The 26,328-nt window shown below is 40.1% G+C and overlaps 1 protein-coding gene across 3 annotated transcripts in view; it reads right to left on the bottom strand.

The window, feature by feature from the left end:
- IARS1 (isoleucyl-tRNA synthetase 1) overlaps nucleotides 1–26,328 on the bottom strand; it is a 93,517-nt gene that overhangs the window by 59,977 nt on the left and 7,212 nt on the right. For all 3 annotated transcript variants that reach the window (XM_041718882.2, XM_041718881.2, XM_030283417.4), the window contains exons 6-13: nucleotides 25,193–25,275; nucleotides 17,345–17,462; nucleotides 14,664–14,811; nucleotides 13,402–13,489; nucleotides 9,560–9,620; nucleotides 7,610–7,705; nucleotides 2,818–2,940; nucleotides 1,336–1,427 (exon numbers count right to left, since the gene is read on the bottom strand). In XM_041718882.2, coding sequence (XP_041574816.2) covers nucleotides 1,336–1,427; nucleotides 2,818–2,940; nucleotides 7,610–7,705; nucleotides 9,560–9,620; nucleotides 13,402–13,489; nucleotides 14,664–14,811; nucleotides 17,345–17,462; nucleotides 25,193–25,275 — 809 coding nt within the window. The remainder of the gene's footprint in view (nucleotides 1–1,335; nucleotides 1,428–2,817; nucleotides 2,941–7,609; nucleotides 7,706–9,559; nucleotides 9,621–13,401; nucleotides 13,490–14,663; nucleotides 14,812–17,344; nucleotides 17,463–25,192; nucleotides 25,276–26,328) is intronic.

Here is a 26,328-nt window from a genome sequence, read left to right as displayed (position 1 = left end):
GCAGTGAAATGAGCTTTTCAAGTAGAATCCATTGTTCGATCCTTCCCACTGGATAATTTGCTGCTAGGTGCTGCCTGCAACTTATCATCCATCAACAAAAATGCCAACAGAGTGGCAGCATTAAGGATCTTCTACAGAATCAGCACTTCTACATCCCTGCTTTTGTCTCAGAAGGCCATGACTGGATATTTGAGTTGATACACAAGAAAAACACAAGCTTTGCTTGATTTTGGGCCTGCCATTTTTCAAAAACTGTCCCAAATCATCAAGGACATAACACTTGAAGAGCAATTTCCCTTCTTCCTCTAGGCAACTGCTAGAAACAAACCAATCTTGCTGTTCAAGAGAAAGCAAAGGTTATTTTTGCTATAAATTAAAGATAAATGTATCCTGCTAGAACACTTCACCTGGCAGAGTCAGAGCCAGACAGAGATGAGCTTTTATCACAGCTCTTTCAGTACAGGTGCTGTATACATCAGATAGGACTTAAAATCTTCAAGCCATTTCAGATAATTAAATTAGATATTTTAATTTAAGTGTGTCTTTGCTCATAATAAGGATTTAATACTCTACTAAAAGATTACTGAAGATTCTTTTTTTTTTAATTTGATAATGTTTGGTGATTTTTTACAACAGCAATTGTAGAAATTTCAAACCTGGGAGGACACTAATAAAAAGAAGCTTCATTTCTATATTAAATCTGTCTAGCCTGTATTCCTCAGAACCCAAACTTGTTTGTTCACTGATACTGAAGGCCCATGGAGGATTCCACATGGAGACTTCCCCTAGAGACATCCACCTAGGGAGATATTTCCACATTTTAAGCAGCCGGGCTTCTGTCAAAGAAGTCATCTTACAAGGTTCTAAAGAGCTATATTTTAGTCATTTTATTCAAAACATACAAAGCTTTAACACAAACATCTAAAGATTTTCTGTGATATGCTTATTTGGATACAATTCAAAGGGTATTAAAAAAATCCTTTCCCATCACTCAGCTGCTTAAAAAAATAACCTTTTTTACAAGAGGTGGTTAGTTAGGAGCTCTACACCGAGATATGAGCAACACAAACTACAAAAACACACATTTAAAATCATAAATAGAAACTAAATTTCAACACTACACCTAAATTCATCAGTTTTATGGCAAAAAAAAAAAAAAAAAAATTCCTTGATGACTAAGCCAAAACTGGAGCTCTCTTGAATTAATAATCTCGGTTTATGTTACTTTTACGTTTGTCAAGAAAATGAAGGAAGGGAGGGGGAAAATATGGGAGAAAGGTGAAGAATTTCTGTGTCAGAAAGCTCAGCTCAAGGCAGGTGCAGGTGTGTGCTTACCTCCAGCAGAAGGGGTAGCTGTGCTGGAAGGTGGTGCTGTGGATCAGCCGGCCCTTCTCCTTCAGCCATCTGATGATGTGCTTATCTGCATCCTAAAAACACACATTTGCTTTGGAATACACAATTCACTAAGCTACCACAGGGTACACACACAAAAAGTTGCTATCAAGCTTATACATTTCCTGCAGGGCACTGTAAAATACTACATTTGCAAAGTTATTTGCTCTCCAAGCCTTGTTTATTTACAGTGTCTTCAATGTGTCTCTGCTATATGGATAAATTAACATTTATAAATTAAAGCACAAGTCCTTTTATACCCTTAACTCTTTCCATATACACACAACTATGTGTAAAATTCAAATTTTCTGAAGCACCAATACAAGCTAGAAACCAGATTATTTAATATCCTAATGACTGAGTCTTCTAATCTTGTGGCAGGAAATCGCATAGTGCTTTTTATCTAATATTTAAACTTCCTGATACCGCATCCCTCTAAAGTGACTGAATTTCAGAATTTGAAGCACATTTCACAGTACCTCACTAATTAACTGGGATTTACATGCTAAACTGGAAGTGAAAGCTGTATACTGATAATTTAAGACAATCCACTGAACATACAAGTGTCATTATGACATTAGGGGGAAAAAAAATACAAATATCTACGAGTGAAAAACTCAGTACCATAAGAAAATTTTCCAAGAGCTTTAAATTCAGATTTTTACCAGCAAGAAACTAAACATGGAGCCTCCAGTGTCCTCTTATTTGCCTTAATGCATAAAGCAGGAAGGAAAGATAGCTGATTGAATCCTCAACTTAATTGGAAAAGACTTTAAAATCTTGTATTGCATTTGTTTACAGGAACATGCTTTACTATCAAACTGTAGCAGCAGGGCTAAAAGCAATTTGTTTTCTCAGGACATGGAATTTAAGAGGCACTCCCTGCTAGGGATTGGTATCAGGAGCAATGTGGAGTTCCTGTGGGCTCCTTTTCCAGGGATTCTCCTACATCTACTGACAAATTCCCACTGCAACACAGCCCAGTGGGGAAATGACTGCATTTCTCTCTTCTGGGGGGTCATGTTACATCAGCTGGCTGGGAGAAACTTAATGATGGCACCTGGAAATTCAGAGCTATCCAGAGGTGAGGGAGGCCCTGCACATGTGTCTGGGGACTCTGGACATGACATTTCTGTCAGGAAAAAGCTCAGAGTGAGAGAGAATCTCTCTGGAGCAGCTGCAAACAGGATACTCCTCTGCCCTCTCACCACAGATAGACAACATTACTTGCATTTCAACTTTTTTTCTCAGCTGCTTAATAAACAATTCCAACCTTGTTGCAAATGTTAAAACACATTTTAATTTCACCCAGATACCAGTCACACATTGAAAATAAGCCCACACAGGGAAAGCAAAGAAAGCTTCTACCATATATGAAATGTATCTTGAATGAAGTAGTAATTTACTGTCTCCAGGCCCACTGACCTTCACATACTGCCCAGCAAAGTCAGCCACTTCTGCTGTGAAGCAGCCTGATGCATCAACAGGACACACAGGCACAGAGTCCTTCTGAATGATATTAAAATCCATGCAGACTCTGTAATCATCCTGCAAAAGAGACAAGCACCAAGCTGTAAGAATACAAAATACTAGGTAAGATATCCATCCCTCAAAACAGAAATTAAATACTGAACAGAAAATGTGACGACTGGACAAGAATAGCAAAATACTCAACCTTCTCTAATCCCAAACACTTAGGAGAAAGTCCTTTTTTATAGGATTGTAGTTTTAGTAATGCAGAAAATTATGATTTCTTCAGACTATCACCTAGTACAGGGGATTTGTGCATGTTTTTCTATGCATATCAATGCATCTACACACACATGTATTTTATGTGTCTGAGTACACACATGCACACATGGAGTGAACACTCCAGGCAAGCATTGCATGGCAAAGGAACTCCAACCACTCCACCCTGCTCCTGTCCCAGCCAGAGCCTGGATCTGCCCAGCTCTCCAGCCAACAGGGCATTTTCCAGAAAGCAAGTTGTTTTAGTCAATCTAATTCTGGCATTTCACATAAGCAGTCCCATTTTCTGAATGTCTTAACAATCCAAAGCCTTTAAACCTGTATTTCTCAATCTTTTTTGGCCCATAGGCAATTGTACTGACCAAGAACCACACATGGACAACATCATACTTTTTTTCCTGGCCAGTCTCCACTCAAATTTTTAATTTCCTGTAGCAGTAAGAAAAAAAAAAAGAAAAAAGTTGCTTCAGACTTTCCTGAACATGACTGAACAAAAATGGCATCAAAGAACAGATTAAAACAAAAATAAGTAAGGGGATAGAAAAGTTCAGATTTTACCTTCCAGTCTGAGGTGACAGCAAATCTGTATCTTACCCAGTCACAGCAATGTCTGACAGGATACACAGCAGCTGTTTCACAGGAGCTGCACCAAAAGCACCCACTCAGGCTGCCCAGGGACACACACCAGAGGCAGTGTGTAAATACACATCTCACAGGCCAGTGCTCCACAGCTCCCTGCCTTCTCCTCCCCTGGCCCCCACCACACAGGTGAGCCAGCCCTGGAGTGCCAGGGCAGGGCTGCCATGCCCTTTGTGGCCTCATCCTGTCCCTTCAGCTCTCCCACTATCCCTCAGGCTCCCCCAGGCCAGACCTGTTCTGTTTTAAAGGATGAAATTCATCCACAGACAGGGAAGTTGGCTGCTTCACAGATCAAAGCTTTACACATAGAAACAAATCCCTGCAGCTCCAGCACTGCCACCAGAGCACAGCCCTGTCCAGCAGCTGCAGAAAGCATCACACAAACATTCCCCCTGCCCTTGTCACCCAGCTCCTGCAGTCAGGCCATGACTGAGACCAGCCCTTCTCTGCTGGCCTTGGCTCAGAGGCACTGGGAGCTGTGGGGTTTACAGCACAGGCCAGATGACAGAGCTGATGCCAGCCCTGATTTGGCAGTGAGCTGTTCAAGCTTTGAAGCAGCAGCCAGCACACACCACAAAGCCTGGCACACTCAGAGCCCTGCCAAGGATGGCAGCACCTGGCTCAAGGTGCTTCAGCTCCACTTGCAGCACTGCTGCAGCCGAGGGCACACAAAGGCCTGTGCTGCTCTGCCTGTCTGTGTCACCCTGATTTTTTAAGATTTTCCAAAGCCTTCTGAGTTTACATTCTTGTAACAAACTTTCTCACACAACTTTCTGTAAATGACCTATTGTTTTGCATTCCTTCACAGAGGTGGAGAAATTCCAGTGTCGTTGGAGAGGTGGCACATTCACCCTCCAATCCACTGGCACCTTTAGAAAACTATGAAGAGTTTTCTAAAACTCTTTTTAGAGTCAGAGAACATTAAAGTAGTCTCTTTATTGTAACAATAGCAGTGACTGTGTCGTGCTTTCTTGTGTCTGCACTCAGCTCTCTGCTCCTGAACAACCTGAACATGAATGGAATCAGCTGCCATTTGATTTAATGAAGACTTCCCTCAGTAACCACAAGGCAAGAATATATTCAGGCAAATACAAGGAATCCACAAGTGCTAAGCTCAAATAAAAGCTAAAATCAATATCAGTTTTTTTCCAGGATAGGAGCTACAGTAGTCATTCCTGTACCTCCAAATCCCTCAAAAGATTACACACAGAAGTTGTAATATACAAAATTAATAAGTAGATACTATTAAACAGCTCCTTTGTGAGAAATCAAAAGTTTTTTTATTTTAAATTTTAACAAAACAACAGAAACACAAAGTCAAATGTTCACCTTAAGCACCTCTTAGCAAAAACCAGTATCACTTTTGCCAAGTGTCAGGTACTGAAAAAAAAAGTGCATCAGTAACAGATCTATGAAACTTGTGTGTCACAGCCTGAGCAGGCATTAGCAGTATTGCAAATTAAAAATTTGTATGCAAATTCAAGTGTTATTAAAGCTTTTTAAGTTGACTGCAGGTACATCTACATATGATGAAATGCCTGAGCAGCTGAATTTTAGTGTCATGTTAATCTGGAAGTACAATGAGTTTACAGTGTTTTTAATACAGGTTTGTCTTGTTCTGTGAGCTTTAATTTTGATGTCTTTTGAACTGAAATAATAGAGTGCTCTGATATGGTGTGGCAGTTTTTATTTGGCAAAGGCATCACATGAGACAATGAAGCTACATCTGGAACTAAATGAAAGTGAATTTTTACTTTCAATTTTTTTGGAGACAGATACATTGCTGAGCTATCAGCAATACAGAATATGTATCAGTAAGTAGGATTAAAAAAAAAAATAAATAAAACCCTGAGTTTCCAACTTTATTTACCAAAGGGATTCACTTATATTGATGGGAAGGAACAGAGACAAGACCCAAGGCTTATTGTGAAGGATTGTGTTTTATTCTTCTCCTCCGACCATTCTGGTCCAGTTATTCCTTTTCTATTTACCTTCACCTCAACAGGAAAGTGCAGAGGAGCCAATTAACCAGGAACACAACCCTGTCTGCTACCATAAACCATCTCCCATTTTTCAGCTAAGCCTGTCTAAAGGCCAACATGCAACACCAGCAGCATTCCACAAAGTCTCCTATATAATAATGACATTCTGAACTTACACCAGGACCTCTGGGAGCTTTTCTGAACAGAAATAGTCTGGGGGCTGTCAAAACTGAATTACAGACACCCCAAAAAGAAGTCAGCAGCTTTAAGTGCAACATACACTGTGCACTTTCCTTCTGCAGGCAGCACAGCCCATTGACTCAGCCCCTGTACCCAAAGTTATCTACTCAAACCTCTCCTTAGGTGATGACTGCAAGGTTTCATTTGTGATGTCTGTGCACTTTTTCCTCTTTGTGAAGCATTTAACCGTTACTCTCAGGTTCAGGTTTTTTCCTAAAAAAATGTTTTTCAAGTAATTGCTGTTTTCCCAGGAGAAAGAATTTTTTTTTCCTCTGTGTTTACAAAATTCAGTGGGCTTATTAAAAACTCAAATAAAACAGGGCAGATAATCCTTGCTCTAAGAGGTCAGTCAAGCTTTCCAACAAGCTGTTTTCAATAAGTTTAACTGGACTGTACAAATACACAAACCACTCCTAGAGCAGCCCAGGGAAAGCTGCTTCCAGAGCTCCTTCCCTGCCAGCAGCCTCTTCCCCTCCTTCCCTCCATCTCCCACACCAAGAGCTCCTGACTCTAAATCAACTCTCACCCCTCTGGAACATCCAAGATTCAGCTCCAGGGGAGAGTGTGAGAAGCAGAAGTGGGGCAGGATTCACCCTCCTGAGGACACTTGACCAGCCACCACCATTTTCTCTATTAACTGCTAATACAGCCCACTCTAATTTTCTTTATTCATAGCTATATTAAGCTGGAACATCTTTTCATATCAACCATCATCCTGACAAGGGAAACACCACCACAATGGATGTTCCCTTCAGCAAAATGCAGGGAAAAAAGGACGGAAGAGGATGGGCTATTTCACAGGAACACAAAGAGGCCTGTTGCTAACGCCAAGTTTCTCTGGAAATTATGACAGAGCTCGTGGTCCAGGGATTGCTAATTGCTAGGCTCTGCAAGTTTTTTGAGGGCATCTTTGGATAATGGCTGAAGACAGGACATTCTACAAAAAGGACAATGAGCCTAAACTAATGCATTTAATTCAAGTGTCTAAAAACTGAAATGATTAAATCCATGACAAATTATTCCTCTAAGCCTTAAAAAAAGAACAGACTGAGGGAAGGGACAATAAAGACAGAAAAAAAAAAAAAAAAAAGAATGGAATGCAATAAAATCCTTTCACACCAAGGGATAAAGTCTCAGGACAAAAGCAGTGAAAGCATTTTCTCATTCTCTAAAAGCCCAGCAAGTAATGAAATTTAAATGCTGAAGAGGGGCAGTGTCCTGAGCAGAACTGCTGTTCCCAACCAAAATCATCACTTAGCAAAGCCAGTTTTCACTAGCAGTGCCACAGATCAGCCCTTCCCAAAGATACAGCTTCAGACTCTGAGAGAAGCTGAGCTTAATTGCACCCAAAAGTCCCAGAGGAGAATTCTGCTCACACACCACCACACAAAGCAAAGCAAGGGACACAAAAATCTCCAGCCTAGCACAGGCACCAAGTGGAAGAGCTCATAAGAATACAAAGCTACATGATTATCTTACATTTTTAAGCATCAAATGGGAAGATTTGCTTGACTGAACATCAATCACCCTGAGAGTCCCGGGAGCTGGAAAGCCAAGCAATGTGTGCTGGCCAGAATTAGCATTACAGATGTGTGGTTCATACTTACAGCACCAAAATAGGGAGCCTGATGGACAACTCCTGTGCCTTCCTCCTCCTTCACATAACCATCCACTACCACAGTAAAGGCACCTTTTTCTTTGCACTGTAAAACAAAAATATGGTTTTATATAGAGATACATTTACACACATAGAGCAAAACAGAGCTGTTCAGAACCTGGCAGAGCCACGAGCCACACAAAAGAGAGAAGAACTCATCAAAAATCAGTGATACAGTAAAATGTGACATCCTTAACATGATTTAATGACTTCCCATAGCCCAGACGCCTGTGTACTTCATTTAAAGAATGTCAAGTATGATTCAATCTCACACCTCTCCAGAAGGCTTCCAAGTCAATTACTCTTCAAGCCACAGATCTTCACACAGTCCTGTACTTAAGAGACTGCAAATCAATGCACTCCTGAATGTGAGGACACAACCAAGAAAGGTACAGAAGTTTCTCTGCATTTTTGTATGTCCCCTATACCTCTGAATTAAATGAAAAATCTGCTTTTATAGTCACACATTTTCTTTATTTCCTCCAGAGAATAAAAGCATGGTAAATACCAACTAAAAACAGGAGGAAGAGAAGAGGAAGAGAAGAGGAAGAGAAGAGGAAGAGAAGAGGAAGAGAAGAGGAAGAGAAGAGGAAGAGAAGAGGAAGAGAAGAGGAAGAGAAGAGGAAGAGAAGAGGAAGAGAAGAGGAAGAGAAGAGGAAGAGAAGAGGAAGAGAAGAGGAAGAGAAGAGGAAGAGAAGAGGAAGAGAAGAGGAAGAGAAGAGGAAGAGAAGAGGAAGAGAAGAGGAAGAGAAGAGGAAGAGAAGAGGAAGAGAAGAGGAAGAGAAGAGGAAGAGAAGAGGAAGAGAAGAGGAAGAGAAGAGGAAGAGAAGAGGAAGAGAAGAGGAAGAGAAGATCCAGAAAAAAATTGCTAAGAAAAGATATGACAATTTTCAGCGTGTTCAGTATATAGATAATGAAAAATAAACAGTTATTTACTATTCCTTAAAACAAAAATAGTAAAAAAAATTACTGGAGTCACAGCTGAACCAAATATGTTACAAAATATTAGGTTTGGCTTGTTCTGAAGGGAGCTATTTTGAGATAAGATTTCCATTCTAAATAAAAATTGTAGATGCCCCATCTGCTCCTTACAAGTACAGCAGGACTCACAAAATTTATCCATTCCAAACCTCAGATGCACAATGCAATTTTCCAGATTCAGCTGTATTTGACTTGCCTCTAGAAATACCGGAGCTTGCTCCCTACAGAGGTTTTCCCACCTTTGCTGACTCCTGCACATCTTTCAGAACAGGAAGTGTCTCAAATGGCCAAATCCCTTACAGGAGCTCCCAGCTGCCTGGCCAGCAGTGCTGCACTTCTCCTCTTTGAAAAATGTAATCCGTTTTTAATCAGATTTTTTTTACAAATCAGAAAAATTCTCGAGGCACTCTCCTATTGCTACATGTTCTTTTATCACCAGTGATGCCAGACCTAATGATGCAGACTTAAAAGCTGCATTCCAGATAAATCTGATGCATCACCAGGTTTTTAGCAAAGACTTTTAACTCTTTAGTGGGAAACATGACATGTCTGTGATTGTTATCCAAGTCATTCCCTTGTGAAGACAAAGCTGCACTTAGGAGATAGAAAACACTCACCAGATGAGAAAATTAGAGAATATTTGTTAATATGTATTGCAGTTTCTGTGCAATCTGAAACCAAACTTCTGCTTATCACTCAGTGTTTACTCTGAGTGTATTTAAAACTTAAAGGAAAAGATTAGAGAAAAAAAGTCAATACTGTTTTTCAAACTTTCACCAGGATTTTAAAGTACTTTAATACAACCTGGAGTTTGTTGTTAGAACCTAGTATCTTTTTATAATATGAACAAGAAATACTCAGAATGGGTTTTATTTTTGTCTTTATATCCTGTATCAAACACCAATCTGGTTCATCTTACCTGAATAAAATATTCAAAGAGTGGTTTGTATTTCTTGCCTTTAAGAACAATACCAGGAAACCTGAAGAGAAAGATTTACAGGAACATAAAATTAACAACTTGAAAACTGCTTTTGTTCCTATTTGCTTCTTCCCCTTCCTGACAGATTTGATTTCAGAAGATGAAAATAATTTTCATAAGTTTACTTCCCACCTCTGTGGTAACTTGGAGAAAAACCAATGTCTTTTCATGCATCTCTGCTACCAGTCAACAACTTGTACCTGATGGACTTCAGTCAAACAATCAATGTAAATTCATAAAGGAATTAAGCATTAATGACAAGCCCCTTATGGTAAAGCTGGGCAAGAATCTTCTGGATAAAACACAATAATCATAACAACAAAGCCCTAAGGTTCAGTGTGTCCAAGAGAACTAAATAATGATCCAAAACACCTCAAGTTTTATGTACAGAAGATTGTGACACAGGGTATTGCAGCCTGTGAAGCTCAGATGCTTGATTCCTTATTCTAAACTGGGCATCCAGACTCTCCACAGACATCTCAGGGGATGATCCAGCACAGACAGGAGCAGCTGAGCCAGACAAGACATGGAAGGCAGAGATGGAGCCTGCAGGTCTGGCTCCCTTCAGGCCCCTGACAGCAGCTGACAAAGGCAGTGATTAGGTTGGGATTTGCAGCTCAGAACTCCCCCGAAAAGTGCTTAAATCATCCAATTTCAGGGGGAAAATCCAGCTAAAACATAACTTAATCTAATAGATGGGCTGTCTCTCTGACTGTGTCCCAGCTGTGGTCTCTCCCTACTCTGTCCTTGATCTACAAATTCCAAACAATGGTCAAACCAAAAAACACTTGACTCCTTCAAAGTGAGGGACTCTTCAAAGCTGTTTCACTGCACAGGAAGGACCAGCAGCAGCATTTACTGCCAAGTTCAAGAGCACGACTCCTCTGCTCAGCACACACAATATCCTCTAGGAATAGGGGAGATTTCTATTTTGAGCCTCAGCTTTGCAGATGGTTTTTATGTTTTCATATTACAAACAGCCTTAGGAATGTTTGAGGTGCTTAATCAGGATCAGATGAAAAAAAAGCATCCCAGTGCTCAGCCACACAGATGCAGGAATGCTCAGATACAGAATGTGAAGCATCAGAATTGGCTTTAAAAAAAAGTAGTTCTATTCTTATTTACCCCAAGCCAGAGAAAGGTAAAGGTTGTGGATCACATTCCTGATTTTCATTTTTGGATCTGAAATACTTTGCTTGTCAAAGTCCAGAACTTCAAGTTGAAAATTTATACAATGGTGCCTTCTTGTGACCTAAGTTATAGTAGTAAAATTTGTTAAAAATCACTTCAGCAATCCTTCACTCTCAGATCAGAAATCTCTGGTTTGGATTCTTTAGAATCCAAAAAGAGACAACAAGGGAAAACAGTGTGAAGAAATTAAATGCTTAATATGCCAAAGGACTGAAATTTAACACAAGGGGAGGGAAATGCTCAACAATCACATCCCATCTACCAGTGCAGGAAGCCACTCAATGGCCAAAACTGGGGTAATACACCCAAACCAATTCATGGTGCAAAGCAGCCAGTTCAGGGGACTTCAGACCCTGAACATTTTCAATCAGACCATTCCCTGACCTCAGCCTGATGCCTGGTATAGATTAAGTTGCATCAATTTCTCCCTCAAGGGCCTGACTGCTTGAGAATTTAAAAGTGAGCTAAAGGAAGAAAAAAGTTAACAGCAGAAGTGGTAAAGCTCATTTCCATGAACTTAGATACTCATAGATCTAAATCTTTTACAGATCTATTCAACTACCAGCTACCTTTTCATTGTCTCACATTTCACATTTGAGAAAATTAATTATTACATAACAGAAAAACTAAAGCATGACCAAAACCAGAAAAGAAATCAGCTTGAGAAGAGACCATAGCACTAATACAAAAAGAATTAAAATATACTGCTCTTTAAAGAGATGTATTAGCAGCCTTATAGATAGGCAGAGGTGTAAAAAAAAAGGAAAATTTAAAAAATAATCAGAGATTGGGCAGGTGAGTGGTGGTGTTAGAAACACCATTAGTCAGGGACATAAATACGACACCTGAAATGTGTATGATCGCCTTAAAGAGCAGGCTCTTCAAATTTCTCATGAAGACACCACATCGAAAGGCCAAAATGTTCTGTGTATTCCTGATATAGAATGACTGCAGTCACACTGAAGTTAAACTTGTAGTATTGCATTAAAAGAAGAATTTGGAAACAAAAGACAACAGATCAACAAATTTAATATATGAGCTATAGATATTGCTTCTTTTTTAAGCCTAAAGCAAATGTATTAAAAAATACTTAAGAAAATAAAATGGTTTTGATAGAAGGCTTAGTTTTTAGACACTCTGAACAGGTTTCAAAAGACCAAAATGGAACAGAGTATCTGTATTTTCCAAGAGAACTGAAGCACTGATGCACCTAAAACCTACTGAGACAGGTCAAGCAACCTGATTCAACTTCCAAGTGTTTGAGAGTCTTTAAGAAAAGTGCTCAAGAACATACAATGTGAATTTGTCAAGAATAAGCCACACAAAGCCAAAATTTTCTGGGTAGACTTGCCAGCTTAGATAGCAAGCAAGCAGATCAAATTTAGGTTTTAATGTTAGTGAGAGTTTTGACACTTTATCATCCCAACACATACAAATACTGGAACTGGAGGATACACCACCACTTCCAGAAAAAGCCCTTGTTAATTCAGTGTCAGACCAAAAGAAAATTCCCAGCGGTGTCCTGGCAGGACCATCCTGACACTGACACCGTTCACTGGTTCTGCTGATGACTCAGAGGGGAGGAAAAAACTCCAGAGATCAGAAGTTCAGCCAAGTCGGAAGAATGACAGCACTGAACATCATCTTTAGAAACTGAACACCAGCTTAAACTGGTACAGACCAAGTGACAGATTAAGAGCATTATCATAGAGGGGGAAGGACAGAAAGCAATGCAGAAATAGAAAGTTATTCAACTGTCACACTATGAGCCATCAGAACAGGAAACATCTTAAACATTCCAGCTCTGTATTTCCCTAATTTAATGATTACATACAACTGCTTGGCTGAAATATCCCCTATTTTTTCAATGTACAGATTTTAACTGCTTGATAAAAAGACAAAAATAGAAATAACTAATGCCAGTGAAGATGGGGTGTTATTCTCAAAAACACTTCTAGTCTTTTTTTTTTTTTTTTTTTTTGGTTATGTGGGGCTTTACAGGGTTCTCTGGGTTGTTTGTTTGAATAAAGTGAGCAAACAAATATTTGTTGTATTTGACCTCTTTAACAGGCTGCTGGTTTGTACAAAATGTTTAAGAAAATCCAAGACAGACATTTTGTCTAAAAGAGCTACAGAATTTAACACCTGCACCCCCTGCCCAGTCTGACTTTTAAAATAATTCCTATTTTTTCACCTAATGAAGATGAATAAGCAGCCTGCAGAAAGCAATGACTGCCACTAATTAGAGAAGTAATATTTATTTGCTAAAATCAATGTGATTGTTTTGCCCATTTCCCTTTAAATCTTTACATAATATGTAGAAAGTATGTTCTCAAACTTTTACCTTAATGTAAACAAAAAGGAGAGGGGTGGACAATGTAAACTTTTTTCCCCACCATAATACAAGGACCCAATGAAACTTTTTTTTATTTGTAGTTTCGCATACAAAACTATTTTGTTCCAGCAAATTTCAATTTCTTTTATAGATTTTTGCAATATAAACACAGATGCAGAGAAATCCATCTTCTTAAAAGCACTTCTGATCTAGAAAAACACTGAAAGCTAGCAAGTATAACAATTTATGTACTTGCCTGTCAAGTATCTGATATTCACTGTCAGATTTGTACAGTGCCACCAGCCTGGACTCCATCAAAATGTAAATCTTCCCTGTGGCTTTATCTAGAATATAAAATAAAACAGGAGTTTTACAGATCTCAGTTTAATCCCCTCATTTGCACCATTATGAAACCTTTCGATATATGCAAGATACTGTAACAATAAAACTGCCCAGAATAATCCTTTACTACTTTCCAGCTACTTTTCCCCCACACAGCCAGTTAAAGAACACTTTCCAAAGGCTCAGTTTAAACAGAAACCACAGGATAAAACCCAGGCCACTGATTTTCAGTGTGCTTTGTTGTTACAGAGGCAGAAATACCTTGTCCATTATTGCTGAGTCAAATAAAAAAGCAATTGAGAAGTTTCAGTAAATTGTAGCTGAAACAGAGGGAATGATTGGAAGATGGACAATGATTGCATAAAATCAATATTATTAAGTTGTAAGGTAATGATTGCACTTTATGCAGCCTTCCTGAGACTTGCTATTTCAATTACATGATTGGATTTCTTTATAAGAGAAGTTTATGCCAACAAAGGAAGTTAACATCAAAAATGAGTGAAATGTTATGAAGAACACTCATTTTCTATCCCCAACCACCCTGATTTCCTAACTTCAATGACAACTTTTATTCAGGTTGCTACCCTGCCAACTCAAGGTCACTATCCCACAGCACTGAGCCAGAGACATCCAAACCCAACTCAAGGCCTCAGGCAAATGAGGTTATTTCTGAAAATGCACAGTATTTCTTTTTAGGATGACCAAATTTATGTTAAAACTTTTGAAAACTGAAGCATACTTAGTTCTCTTCAAAGAAAGAAAACCCAAACACATGGAGTTCACTGCAAAGGCCTGCACAACCTCATATTTAACACCCAACAGATTCACGTGGTTATGTTGACACTGGCAATTCCTATTCACCATTTTACTTTACAAAAAAAAGGGGGAGAGGTGTTTGTAGATGAAGGTGTAATTAAGACTACAAACACACACAACTTTTTTTTATTATTCTTTATTTCATCTATCAGTATTTTGTAAGGAATAGTACTCTCAATGTTAAATAACAAGAGCAGAGCAGCTGGAAATCATCAGCTACATCCAAAGTGGATCTCATCCTTCAAACTATCGCTGGTTCAACCCCAGAACAGTTCTGTAAATTTAACAAAAACCAGTCTAAAACCACAAAACTTAAGTACATATCCACAGGAACTGAAGGAAGAGGTGTTCAACACTTGCCTCTCAGTTTTACATATTGCAGTTCTGGGTTAACACAAAGGGCCAGATTGCTGGGCAAGGTCCAGGGAGTTGTGGTCCAGGCAACAAGAGCAACACTTGGATCTTCTTCCAGTGGGAAGCTCACGGTCACTGAAGGATCCTGAACATCCTGAAAAACAATTTAACATGCCATGTTCATCTGTAATGGAAAACGTGAAGTGGCAGCATTCAAGTCAGAACAGAGCACCAGTCACTGAGTTCCTCATTACACCAGTGCAACAAGGCCACAGGGTTAAAATCTCCCATTAGCAGGGAGACTTGGGGCATTTGCTGCCAAAACACCAAAGATAAATGCAGTTCCTATAGGCACCTCTTATAACCCCATTTTTGAAGTTTAGAACCAACCTCATGGGTCAGGAAAACCAGCAGTTTCTCAGATACTGCTAAATAAAGCCTTTTTCACATTTTCTGCAGCCAGGGATTAGGAAGAAGAGCCACCACATAAAACGATTCATCTCTAATTAAGAAGCTGTTGTTAACAAGGGGGGAAAAACATTTGGGATACTTAAAAACAAGAGTATGTCAATATTTAAAAGTAAAAAAACCTCAGGGAAGGAGACCTTTGTCAGCTACTCTATAAAACTTCACCTTCAAATGAGTCCTAAAAATCCCCTGAAGTTTTTCTTTCAGCCAACTACAACCCTATTCAGTCACTTCACATTTCACATGTGATGAAAAGCTGCTTGCAAAAGCAAGTCTAATCCTGCAAATGTGAAGTTTTCCCTATGAAATTCTACATGCCAGCTCAGAGGGTGCCACGCACACCTACCCTAAGCTCTAAAATAGGTCCTGTGGCCTTGGCACGTCTCGTGCGAGGCGCTCTGGTTTCCATCCAGCATCATGGAACAGTTAATGGCATCATGGGACAGGCAGCTATTTATGTCTGAGCTGAGGGCTGCTCCAGAGGGAATTTTCTGTGAACATCTGGTGCAGTCAACAGTAAAACATAAATATTACATAAGCCATGGCCCGTGTTCAATACCAGGCAGAGCTGGAGCTCTCGGTTCTGGCGGTATCAAGCGTGAGGCAGCAGTGCAGGCTCCTCACTTTGCTTTCTGAAGCACTGAGCTCACCAAGGAGATAAAAACTGGCAAAGCATAAAAACTACCATGCAGGCTGACAGGTAATGGTATTGTGTAGTGTTTTATCTGTTGGAATTTCACCTACAGACACCATTTCTTCAGTTTAATGCAATACCAGCTGCTGGCATTGATAACTCAGCCGTGCTTCAGCTCTGGTTCTGAACGTGCTTCTTGTGTCCTGTTGCTCCTGATCCGTGTCCCAGCTCTCACAGGATCAATAAACAGTAGCCAAAGGCTGTTTTTCCACTGTGAGAAAGGCAACAGCTGCCTCACACCCAGAAATGACTGTGCTCACCAAGAACAAATCCTCTCAGCTCACAGACCCGCAACTTCCAAACACCATTTCTGGCAGATGAGAAAGGTAATTTTTGCATGGAGTTGCAGAGCAGCATCCCACCCACACACACCTCTGGTTCTAGAGTAAGAAACAGCATCTAAATATTTCATTAAGACTCAAGAAGAGAAAAGAGCCTTCAAGCTTTATGGAAAAAGAGAAGAGATACACATACACACAAAGCCTCCAAGAAAGTCTTTGTTCTAAAGAAAGCTCATTTATCTGAGCCTGTGTGAAATGTCAGCCAATAAGGGCAAGAAAAGTAATTATTTCAGTTGTCAGACAGTCACAAATATCAAGATATCTTTGCAAATCTCTCTTCCACAAATCACAAACCGTTTTTTCTTCAGTATAAATACCCTTCAGCAACACTGAAAACTCTGGTATCTCTCTGGTATCTGTGGGCTGCATTGTACTCCAAGTCTATTTAAACATTTGCTTTAAAAACACTATTTTTGGCCAGAAAACTGGCCTTTTTTAGGCAAGATATAGAGACCAGATGTACAATCTATTCTAGCTCTCTCTGCTCTCACAATACAAGTGAAAGATTTACAACACAAGTAAATCCTGGGTCAGGATTGGAAAGGATACAAAACCTCTATTTACAAACTAATGTGAAATTTGGAAAACTGGGACACAAGTTCTGCCTTCACATATGTGAACATGAGTTTGTTGCAAGTGAGAAGCTTCACTTGCTTCATCTTGTCACTCATTTTTAAAGAAACATTTTATAAACCACAGTAAGCCCTGCATTATATTGGGTAGAACATTTTCTGGTGTTTCCCAATGTAAATTAATGATTCTTAGAATCATTGTTGTACAGCTACAGAGTCTTTGACATTCCTTATGAATCTCCTCACAGAAGATTCAAACCCTGCCAAAGACCCTCTTCTTGTCAGATGTGAACAGACAGGGACAACAGTAGCTCTCCTCTGAAAATTCAGCATGAAAATCCACCACTGCAATAAAGCCTTGAGAGCACAGAGAGGGAGGAGTTTACCACAACCAAAAAAAAGTGTGTACTTTAAAAAGTAGTAACCAAGAAAGAAGTCTAAGATCAAGTGATCCAAACAAATACAGCAAAATATGATCAAAATTAACCCATTTACCGCGACTTTTACTACCAATTTGGAGTGTAATGACCTGCTTAGGTACCACCAAGCAAAAGGTGCTAAAGCTTTCCAAGTTCTAACAGAAGAAAATAGAGAAATCCAGTTGCAGCTTACCTTGTAGTTTTGATGGGACTCAAAGTTGGACAGGGGAGTGTTGCATGCAGTTGAAAAAGGCATGACCTTAACCCCTCTATACACCAGGCCTTTGTCATACAGCTGCTTGAAAACCCACCTGGAAGTACACAAGGAACAAGGAATGACTTGGTGTCATACAATTAGTAAATAAACTGCAAAATGGGGTTTCTGCTCTAGCTGGAGTTTCTTTCTGAATGACATCTTTGTTTAAAAAATCCACCATAAACTACAGACAATATTTGCAAGTCAAAAGGCAGAGAGATATTGATTGCAACTGCATTTCTAGCAGATTTTTAGCTTTAGATGGTACTAGCAGCTTGGTATTCCATGCACTGGCTGCACAGAGACTAACCAGCAATATGGATTTGTGTTCCATCTAAATACCATCTCAGATTTCCTGAATACAAAGATCACCTGAAATTTGAACAATTAACAAGGCTGAAATCAGTCATAACTTAGAGAAGAGCTGTAGTGACATGGCTGCTCACCTCTCACATGATCTTAAGTTTCTCCTACAGCAACCACTGCTACAGCAGAGACACAGATACAAATCACAGTCACCTGCAACCCACCCCAAGTAAAACCTAACAATCTGACAGCATTTTCCACAGGAGGGCACAGGTAACCATGAAAAATAATTAACTCAGTTTTCTGGTGCTGCCATTTAATATTCTACTTTGAACTCAGATCCTCACCGAGACCACAGTCTCACACCAAGGTCTAACTCTGCCTAGGAAATCATCAGTACAGCCTGGAGCATAGCTGGACCCTTATGTTTTCTTGAAATAATCAACACAGCACTCAATATTGCAAGTGACAAACTGAGTCAGTGCTCAAGGTGAATGGAAGCTGGAAGAGAAACTATTCACACAACAATTCAAGGTGTCCATGTGATGGACAAACCCTGAATGTTCCAGGGTTTCTCAAGGATCATCAACATTTCTCAGCTTCTCATGTCTGGCTGACTTGCACACTCAGTGGCACAGCCTGCAGGCTGTGAGGCAGGAGAGGGCAAGCCTTAAATAATCCTGCCAACTTCAACTCACAAATCAGAGCTGCTGCAGAGCCTCATCATTTTGAATTTCACAGAAAAACTGTTAAACTCTGCTGATTTTAAAGCTCCTTTAGTCTAACTATGTTTTCAGACCATCCTGATCCCTTTTCTGGGTCCCTTTGCAGATAAATAGCTCATTGCTAAGCAACCAACCCAATCTTGGCAAGCAGCACTTCTTTCTGCAGGCTGTCATTTTGTGCTAGAGAATCTGGACCTGTATTTCAGTTAGTGGCTTCTCGTTTATGCTTGAAATTTGAAAATTGAAATCTTCAACAAAAAACACAAGTAGACTATTGCACTGATTTTATATGTGGCCCAAAATAACAATATCAAAAGACATGCCCTGGCTTGCTGACATGGAAGTCCTGCCATGGATGCCTTAATCAGAATAATTATTACACTGCAGGTTAGGCAGCTGGAGGAAATACAGAATGTCACATGGAAAAAATGTGCAGTCCACTCAGATCCCTCCATGGGCCTCCAGTTAAAGTCCAAAACTCTCCTATGAGTGGTCACTAACATCGGAAAAATTATATGATCCAAAGTCTGAGATGGAAAAAGCCTCTGAGACCTTCAGCAGCATCAAGTTCTGCCACAGAGGAGCCAAACCCAGGAGTTTCTCAGAGCTGTGCACTCCTATAAAGGTGCCTTACCTTCCTAACACACAGCTCCAAAGAAACCTTGTTCAACCAACAAATGTCACCAACAGGCAAGATGTGGCTGCCTGACCCCCAACCCAAATCTGAAACACAGCAGTGAATGACTATTTTACAGTGGAGACTTTATCAACTTAGACTTGTATAAATCTAGATCAGTCTTTTATAAAAATGATCCTTGAATATAGTTTCACCAGCTTTTAGCATATAAATTTAAGCTGGCTAACTGCACAAGTTTTTGTGGGAGTTAAAGTAACTTTAAATGTATGCTTACCCCTCAGAGTATAATTAATGCAGCCTGTGACAAATGACAGCATTCCTACTGAAGGTGTTCTATTTGCCTTTCAAAAACAGTAACTAAAACACCTATAGAAAAGGGCTCCACTTTACTTTCTATAGAACACTGCCTACTAACAGCACACAGAAACTACTCACAGAAACACTGAATATTTAATTCAGCTGTAAATATAGCTGTACACTCAGGGAGCTGCTCAGGAAAGGTGAGCACTAGTGGAGCTGCCAAGCTTTCAATGCAGGCCAGCATCTCCCTCCTGTGGCAATCCCATCCCACTGCACTGCCTGGGCTCCAGCTGTGCACTCCGAGCAGGGATGGGCTTCAGAGAACATCCCTGCCCTGAGCACCACCATCATCCCTGCCCTGAGCACCATCATCCCTGCCCTGAGCACCATCACCATCCCTGCCCGGAGCACCACCACCATCCCTGCCCTGAGCACCACCACCATCCCTGCCCTGAGCACCATCATCCCTGCCCTGAGCTCCTCACTCTGGACTTTGTCACAACCTGTCCCTTCACACAGCCATTCCAGCAGAATAAACAGAATTATAATTGAGTCAAGACTGCTGTTTGATGCCATAGCCCTCATTATCACTACACAAGCTCTTTTGTTATCTTAAAAAGCACCTGAAATGGTTTCCTTAACAAAAAAGCTGCTGGGAGCTGCTGGTGCAGAGATGATTCCCAAAGAGCTCCCTGCAGCAGTGCCCACCTGAAACACAGAACCTGCCAAAGATGAGATAGTTCTAACAGTAAGAGTCACTTACAGGCGGAGATCACATTTTGAGTAAAAAATCATCACAATATTTTAGGCAATAACCTTACAAAACATGGTTTAAACCCTTATGTTTGAAAAATGTTCACACTTTGCAAGAAAGGGGCCTCAGGTTTGTAAGCCAAAATGGAAACTGCAGTGCCTTCTGGAAAAACAAAAAAAAAATCTAAGAAAACCACAGAGCTCCTTTCTAATGAGAAAAAAACCCTTTTACTCACAGAAGTGAGAACTCAAATCCTGTTTCTCTAATTCTCCTACATTTCTCCTCATATATAAATAAATTTAGTTGCATCCTCTTGGCTATGGGAGCAGCACTCAGACCTTTACTGAAGAAAAATGCAGTTTAGGAAAATATGAAATTCAATGCATATTTCAGCTTCTTGTTAAGAGAGACTCTGGTCCCTAAAGGTGCAAGGAATTTTTAACTTTCCCTAAAAGTGCAAGGAATTTTTAACTTTCAAAGTGATAAGTTTGTTGTTCCTGAAGTGTCATAAGGTTCAAGCCCAGTCAATAACAAAGCCTTGCTCTCCCCAGAACTCCCAAAAACCCAGAACCTTCCTGCAGAGTTTGTTTATCCAAGTCACACACACAGCACACAAACACCACATGGATATAATCCAACTCCTACAAAGGGAGCTTTTGCTTCCAGAAGATACTGAATCAGTCAATGCAGCACTGCAAACACCCCTGGCATCCCACACAGCATCCAACATCTTTCACTACCCAAAAGCAAACTGCACTTCTCAAACACCTACATCCAGCTCACATCAAATTTGATCCTGGAGCTTCCCAAGTCCTTAATACCATTCCTTTGAGGGATCAAGGGGCTCTGTTTGCAATGATCAGTATCTAAGGGTTTTCTTAGGGTTTGAGAACTCCAATCTTTGCAGAGAACTAACTCATAACTAACACTGAGATTTATTTTCAAACACATATAAAGTGCTTCCCACCCCTTTTTTTTTTTCTCTCTTTAAATAAAAACCAGCAGGAACTGTAAACAGGACAGCAGGATCTACAGGTCTATAATTTCAACATATCCATGGTACTTCAGGTAAATTGACAAAATTACTGCTGTGTGACCTCACATCAGTTCATATCAAGAGAAAAGGGCAATTTTATAGCCTCTGTAGACCCACCAAACAAATCCAGGCAGGCACAAACACCACACCATGTAAGAAGCCCTGTCATTTTAAAGTTCAGCAAACACTGCATCCTAACAGCATCATGGGAAGCAGAGCTCCTGTGGAAAAGGTTTTCCTGTAACTCATGGACAACACTTGAAAAACAACAGGAAATTAAAATTAAAGCAACATGCAAAACCAGATGCTTACGGACCAAAAAAAAAAAAAAAAAAAAAGTACTCAAAAAACACTGGATGTGAATCAAAAAAGCATAAGCCAAAGTGGAACATGAATTCCAATAACACACACAACCTATCTTTAGAATAGCAGCTTTGAAAGACAGCTCCTGAAGAAAGTCAGAAAAAGTATTTCTTTGTTCCAAGGCCTTGGAATTGTTGAGTACAGAAATTGTCAAATTTTATGTTAAACTACCACTGAAAGCTTTAAAATCCTGGCATACAGAGATCATCCTGTTCCAGGTCTACCCTCCAAGCTGTAATCTTCAGAAATGTGTGTTTGTTGAGAGATTCTGGATCAAGACAGAAATGCAAAATACCTGTATAACAGAAAACTTGAATATCTAAAACTGATGCTAGACTTATCCCAAAGATCATACATAGGACTGCAGTGTTTTCCTTCTCCAAAATACAGGTAAGGAGATACAACAAGACTGGAATGGTGAGAAGGCAACAAGGGGACTAGAGAACTTAATGCACAAAAGAAATACAAGAATGAGGGAAAAAAAAAATACAGGTAGCTCATAGAAAAATGGACAAATCACATTTCTTATCACCAGGATCTCTAATCATTAATCATGGAATATAAAGAATACAATAGTGACTTCTATTAGGAGAAATCTATTTCTAGAAATCTATTGGGAGAATTTCAGTTCAGGTATCTGTTGCTCTGAGATCATTCTGGTTTAGTGCCGAGTGCTGGGCCTGTCTGAGGGCAGGCTGGGTGTGAGCCCAGCTCTCCCTGGCACCTGCTCCCAGAGCTCTGTCACCAAGGGCTGTCTCTAGCAGGCCCAGCCCGCAGTTGCTCATTTGGGCACTAGATGGTGAAAGGAATCTGCTCAAGCCACTCTCCAGAGGAGCAGGAGGAGAGGCCAAGCCCTGGCACCACCCCGGGAACAGCAGAGCATCCCCTCATCCCACCAGCTGCTTCACACACACCACACCTGTGCAACAACCCAGCACTGAGGACACTCATTTATAGTTATCCCAACTCCCAAAAGTTTCTTTCAGACCACCTCAGTAAGAAATATTAAGCCCCCATCAAGCTCCTCTCCATTTCACGGGATGGGCCCTGTGACTGTACAAAAAAAGGCAAGAACATTTCATGTTTGTGCATGACAGCTCAAGAACATCACTCACTGCACTGTTCCAGTGAAGGGCACTTTTTAATTGACATTGTCCTGGCTGCAGGACAAATGGTACAGAATTAGAACTTAAAAGTTCTATTTAAGTTATTCAATATGTGCACAGTTGACTGGATCTTAACATGCAAACCCAGTGCAGTTTCACCTCTCACTGACACCAACTTTCAATCCTTCCCTGTAAAATTCTGCCAGGATACCACAATTCTACCAATGTTTTGTTGTAAGTCAACATTTAGCAGGCTGCAAATTCAGTTTAGTCAGTCATCATATGACATAGCATCAAAATGCCAACAAAGTAGTCATTTCCACCAGACGAATTATAAAGATGAAAAAGAAATGCTCTCTAGCATTCTGAGCTTAATATTGTTTTGTAGAGATACTGAACAACAGATGCATTTGGTGTCTGAGTCCTAAATACTTCAAAGCTAAATAATTTGGATCAAATCAGCCACCACTGAAAACAACATTAAAACAAGTATTACATTATCTCACCGAACTCAACAGAAACAAGGAAGAAAACACCACATGTCACAAAGAAATTCCAGTTGAGGCCACTCCAGAGCTGCAGGAAAAGCTACAGACCAGAAAAAATATAACCTAAACAGACTGGTTTAGCTGATTATATGACTAAAGACAAACTCCTCACCATATTTTAACCACAAAACCTACAGCTGCCATGCCCACTACCATTTTCATAATAAGTTTTTGTTTTTTTTTTTTTTTTTTCTGGGCCTAAAATTAGCATTGTACTCCCACAGACAGAACAAGGTAAAACCACTGGACAGGCCAATATGGTCTCCAGGGCAATCAGTTCAGAAATTAAGCTGCAATTTCGCTTTTGTACATAGCTGGACACCAAATTTTAGTGTCCATAGTTTAGTTTTAGTGAACACCTAGAGCTTTTTTAAAGAATTTTAAAAGGAGCTCAGAAAAAATTGAATCAATTGTGTGAGAAGCATGCTGGAACCGACATCTCAAATCAACATTCCTAATGGACATGCAAAGTAACTTCAGTAACACCTTCTGGGTCTGATGATTGCCTGGCTAACCATCCAATTTATTTAATTTTTAGGAAACTGTGCATTACCCTGCCAAAAGCACCACTCTAAGTGCAGTGACAGAGCTCTCTTTTAAACATTATCTCCTCCAGCCCTGAGACAGTCCTAGGAGACTTTCCAAAAAAACACCCCAATTTTTAAAAACAGAAAATACATTTCATTACATGAATTAACAGAAACTTAACAGTATCAGGAAGCAAAAAAAGTACAAAATTAAGAGGCTGTCTGCCTACATACTTCCTGAAATCTCACTGAGTTTTCAGATCGATATAATTTAGAGTTTGTATCAAAGCAGGCATTAGAGGAGGTGATCTCTGTAACACAGGTCAAAGACCAGAAATTGCCTTTTAAAGAGGTGGTGGGAGAAACCAACCACCAAAAAAAGGCTCGGGCTGCTGAGAGAGACCCTGCAACCAGCTCAAGGCAGGTTTGTTTTTTAATCCAGTTAAACAGGATTTGAGGTGCCACTAAGTATTTTTGTAATTTACAAAATGAAGGTTTCTTCTCAGTTTTGGCTTTATAATTAGGCAGGGTTTCTTCAGCTGAGTGAGTTAAACATCTGCTGCCTTCCCACCATCTTCCCAATGCTCACTGAAATCTCACTGGCACTTCAGCCCTCTGCAGTGGCTTCAGGGACATCTAAAAGGTCTGTCAATCCAGTGTCATAACTTCAGGAAACTAACTACACAATTAAAGCTGATTAGTGATGCTAATATTACCAAATATTCAATAATACTTTGTTATGCACATAATTTGCTTTTTAATGGCTTTTTGTCAGCATATACTTTGCTAAGCCTCTCCCTGCAATTCTTACCTTACCATTCTATCACCCAAAGGACTCACAGCTGCCATTTCTTCTTCCCTGTGTTAAACCAACCTGATCATCCTTAACCTGCTAGGTTGTTTTGTCTTTTGAAATCCCAACAGGCACCTTGAATACATGGCCAAAACACCCAAACTTTATTAATCTCTGCACCAGGAGTCCAAGACAGTTGTCAAACTGTGCTGCCAAAAAAAGATAACAGCAAATTCGCAGCCTCTAAAATCAGGCTTGAAGAAGAGTTTGGAGCCAAACTGAGCTTGGACAGTTTGCCCATTTACAGCTGACAGTGTGAAGAACATCAAGAATGCAGAGCTAGAATGTAATTTCCTAAACCAACAAAGGACCACATTAATAGATCTTCAGAACTGCTTTTAAACTGGCACAGAGCAGTAAGATTTCAGGGCTTACTAAAGGCAGTGTTACTTTATTTTATTGCACTTTACTTTGCAAAGTCCTGCTATCCTGGAGAAGGAAAAAATGGGACAGTTCATTCCATCACTTGGACATCAAGAGATTTCACATTAATTTCACTACTCTACCTGATGTTTTACCTGCATTTGGCGTTTTCTGAACAGTTCTAGTGATACATGGATCAAAACACGTTTGCAATGAGCGAAGCCTTTCTCACATTTCAAATCCCTACAGCAATGTGTGTTCACTTACCACACAGACTCCATGAACTCGGGGTAAAGAGTTTTATAGTCATTTTCAAAGTCAATCCAGCGTCCTAATCTGGTAACACTGAACTGTTAGGACACAAAAACAGAGATTGAAAGGCATCTTAATGCATTGCCACAATACATTACCAATATTTATTCTGTAAAATAAAAATCAGCTGGGTTTTAAGTGCAGTGTTTATGCCATCCCAATGAAATAAACCTATAAAATAGTTTAGTCTGATAATAGTTCCAAACAGTGTATTCATACAGGCAGAAATCAAAGAAGGAATGAAACCATGAGCATGGTTATTTAGAATCAAGGTCACACAACAGGCAAATGTGTTCAACACAGCTAAATGGTAGATCACTTGGATTATACATCAAATAGAAATGGTGGATCACTCGAGGTTCAGCCAAGGTTCAAATGCCTGAAAATTGCTTTTCATGACAGTGGTCTCACTTCTATTTTTAAGACTACTTGTTGCAGAGACAGTGAAAACCCAGAAGTCTATCAGCTTTCAGTTCCATGAAAACATGATGTAACTTGAAGACAAAGAAATGCTGAAAGAAATTGATACATGACAAGTTATCAAACTATTCCAGGGCCAGCTGCCTTCCCTGACTTCCCAGAGCCATGAGAGGGCTGCCAAAGCCACAGGAGTGACAGGTGCCAGCCCCTGTCTCAGGACAGGTCATGGTCACATTCAGGCACTAGTGAGGAATGAGCCAGCTGTGGGATTCACTGGGACAAGTGGGATTTCACAGCCATCCAAACCCCCCAGCTCTGCAGACAGCCAAGCCAGGGACACCTGTCCTGACACTGTCACACACAGCCCACACTGAATGTCAAACCAGCAAAGTGAACACAAAACACATTCATTCCCTCACCTCTACATTTTCACACAACACCTGACGTGGATCAGTTTCCATCCTGACCTTTAAGCCACTCTCACACTCCACTAATAAGATCCATAGCCTAGGACTGATTAACAAGGATTCACAAAGTTGGAGCATTATGTTTGGTCTCAGCATTGTAAGATCTCACACAGCCAAGGAACCTTTTCTCTTTTTTCATAAGGCTCAAATTTGGTAAACACTCCAGGCAGAAAATAAACACTAACAGGAATGTTGGCAATTCCT

This window comes from Taeniopygia guttata, chromosome 12 (genome assembly GCF_048771995.1).
Source record: "Taeniopygia guttata chromosome 12, bTaeGut7.mat, whole genome shotgun sequence".
Lineage (NCBI taxonomy): Eukaryota > Metazoa > Chordata > Aves > Passeriformes > Estrildidae > Taeniopygia > Taeniopygia guttata.
Note: the sequence above shows the minus strand (reverse complement) of the source record. Positions and strands in the feature narration are given on the sequence as shown.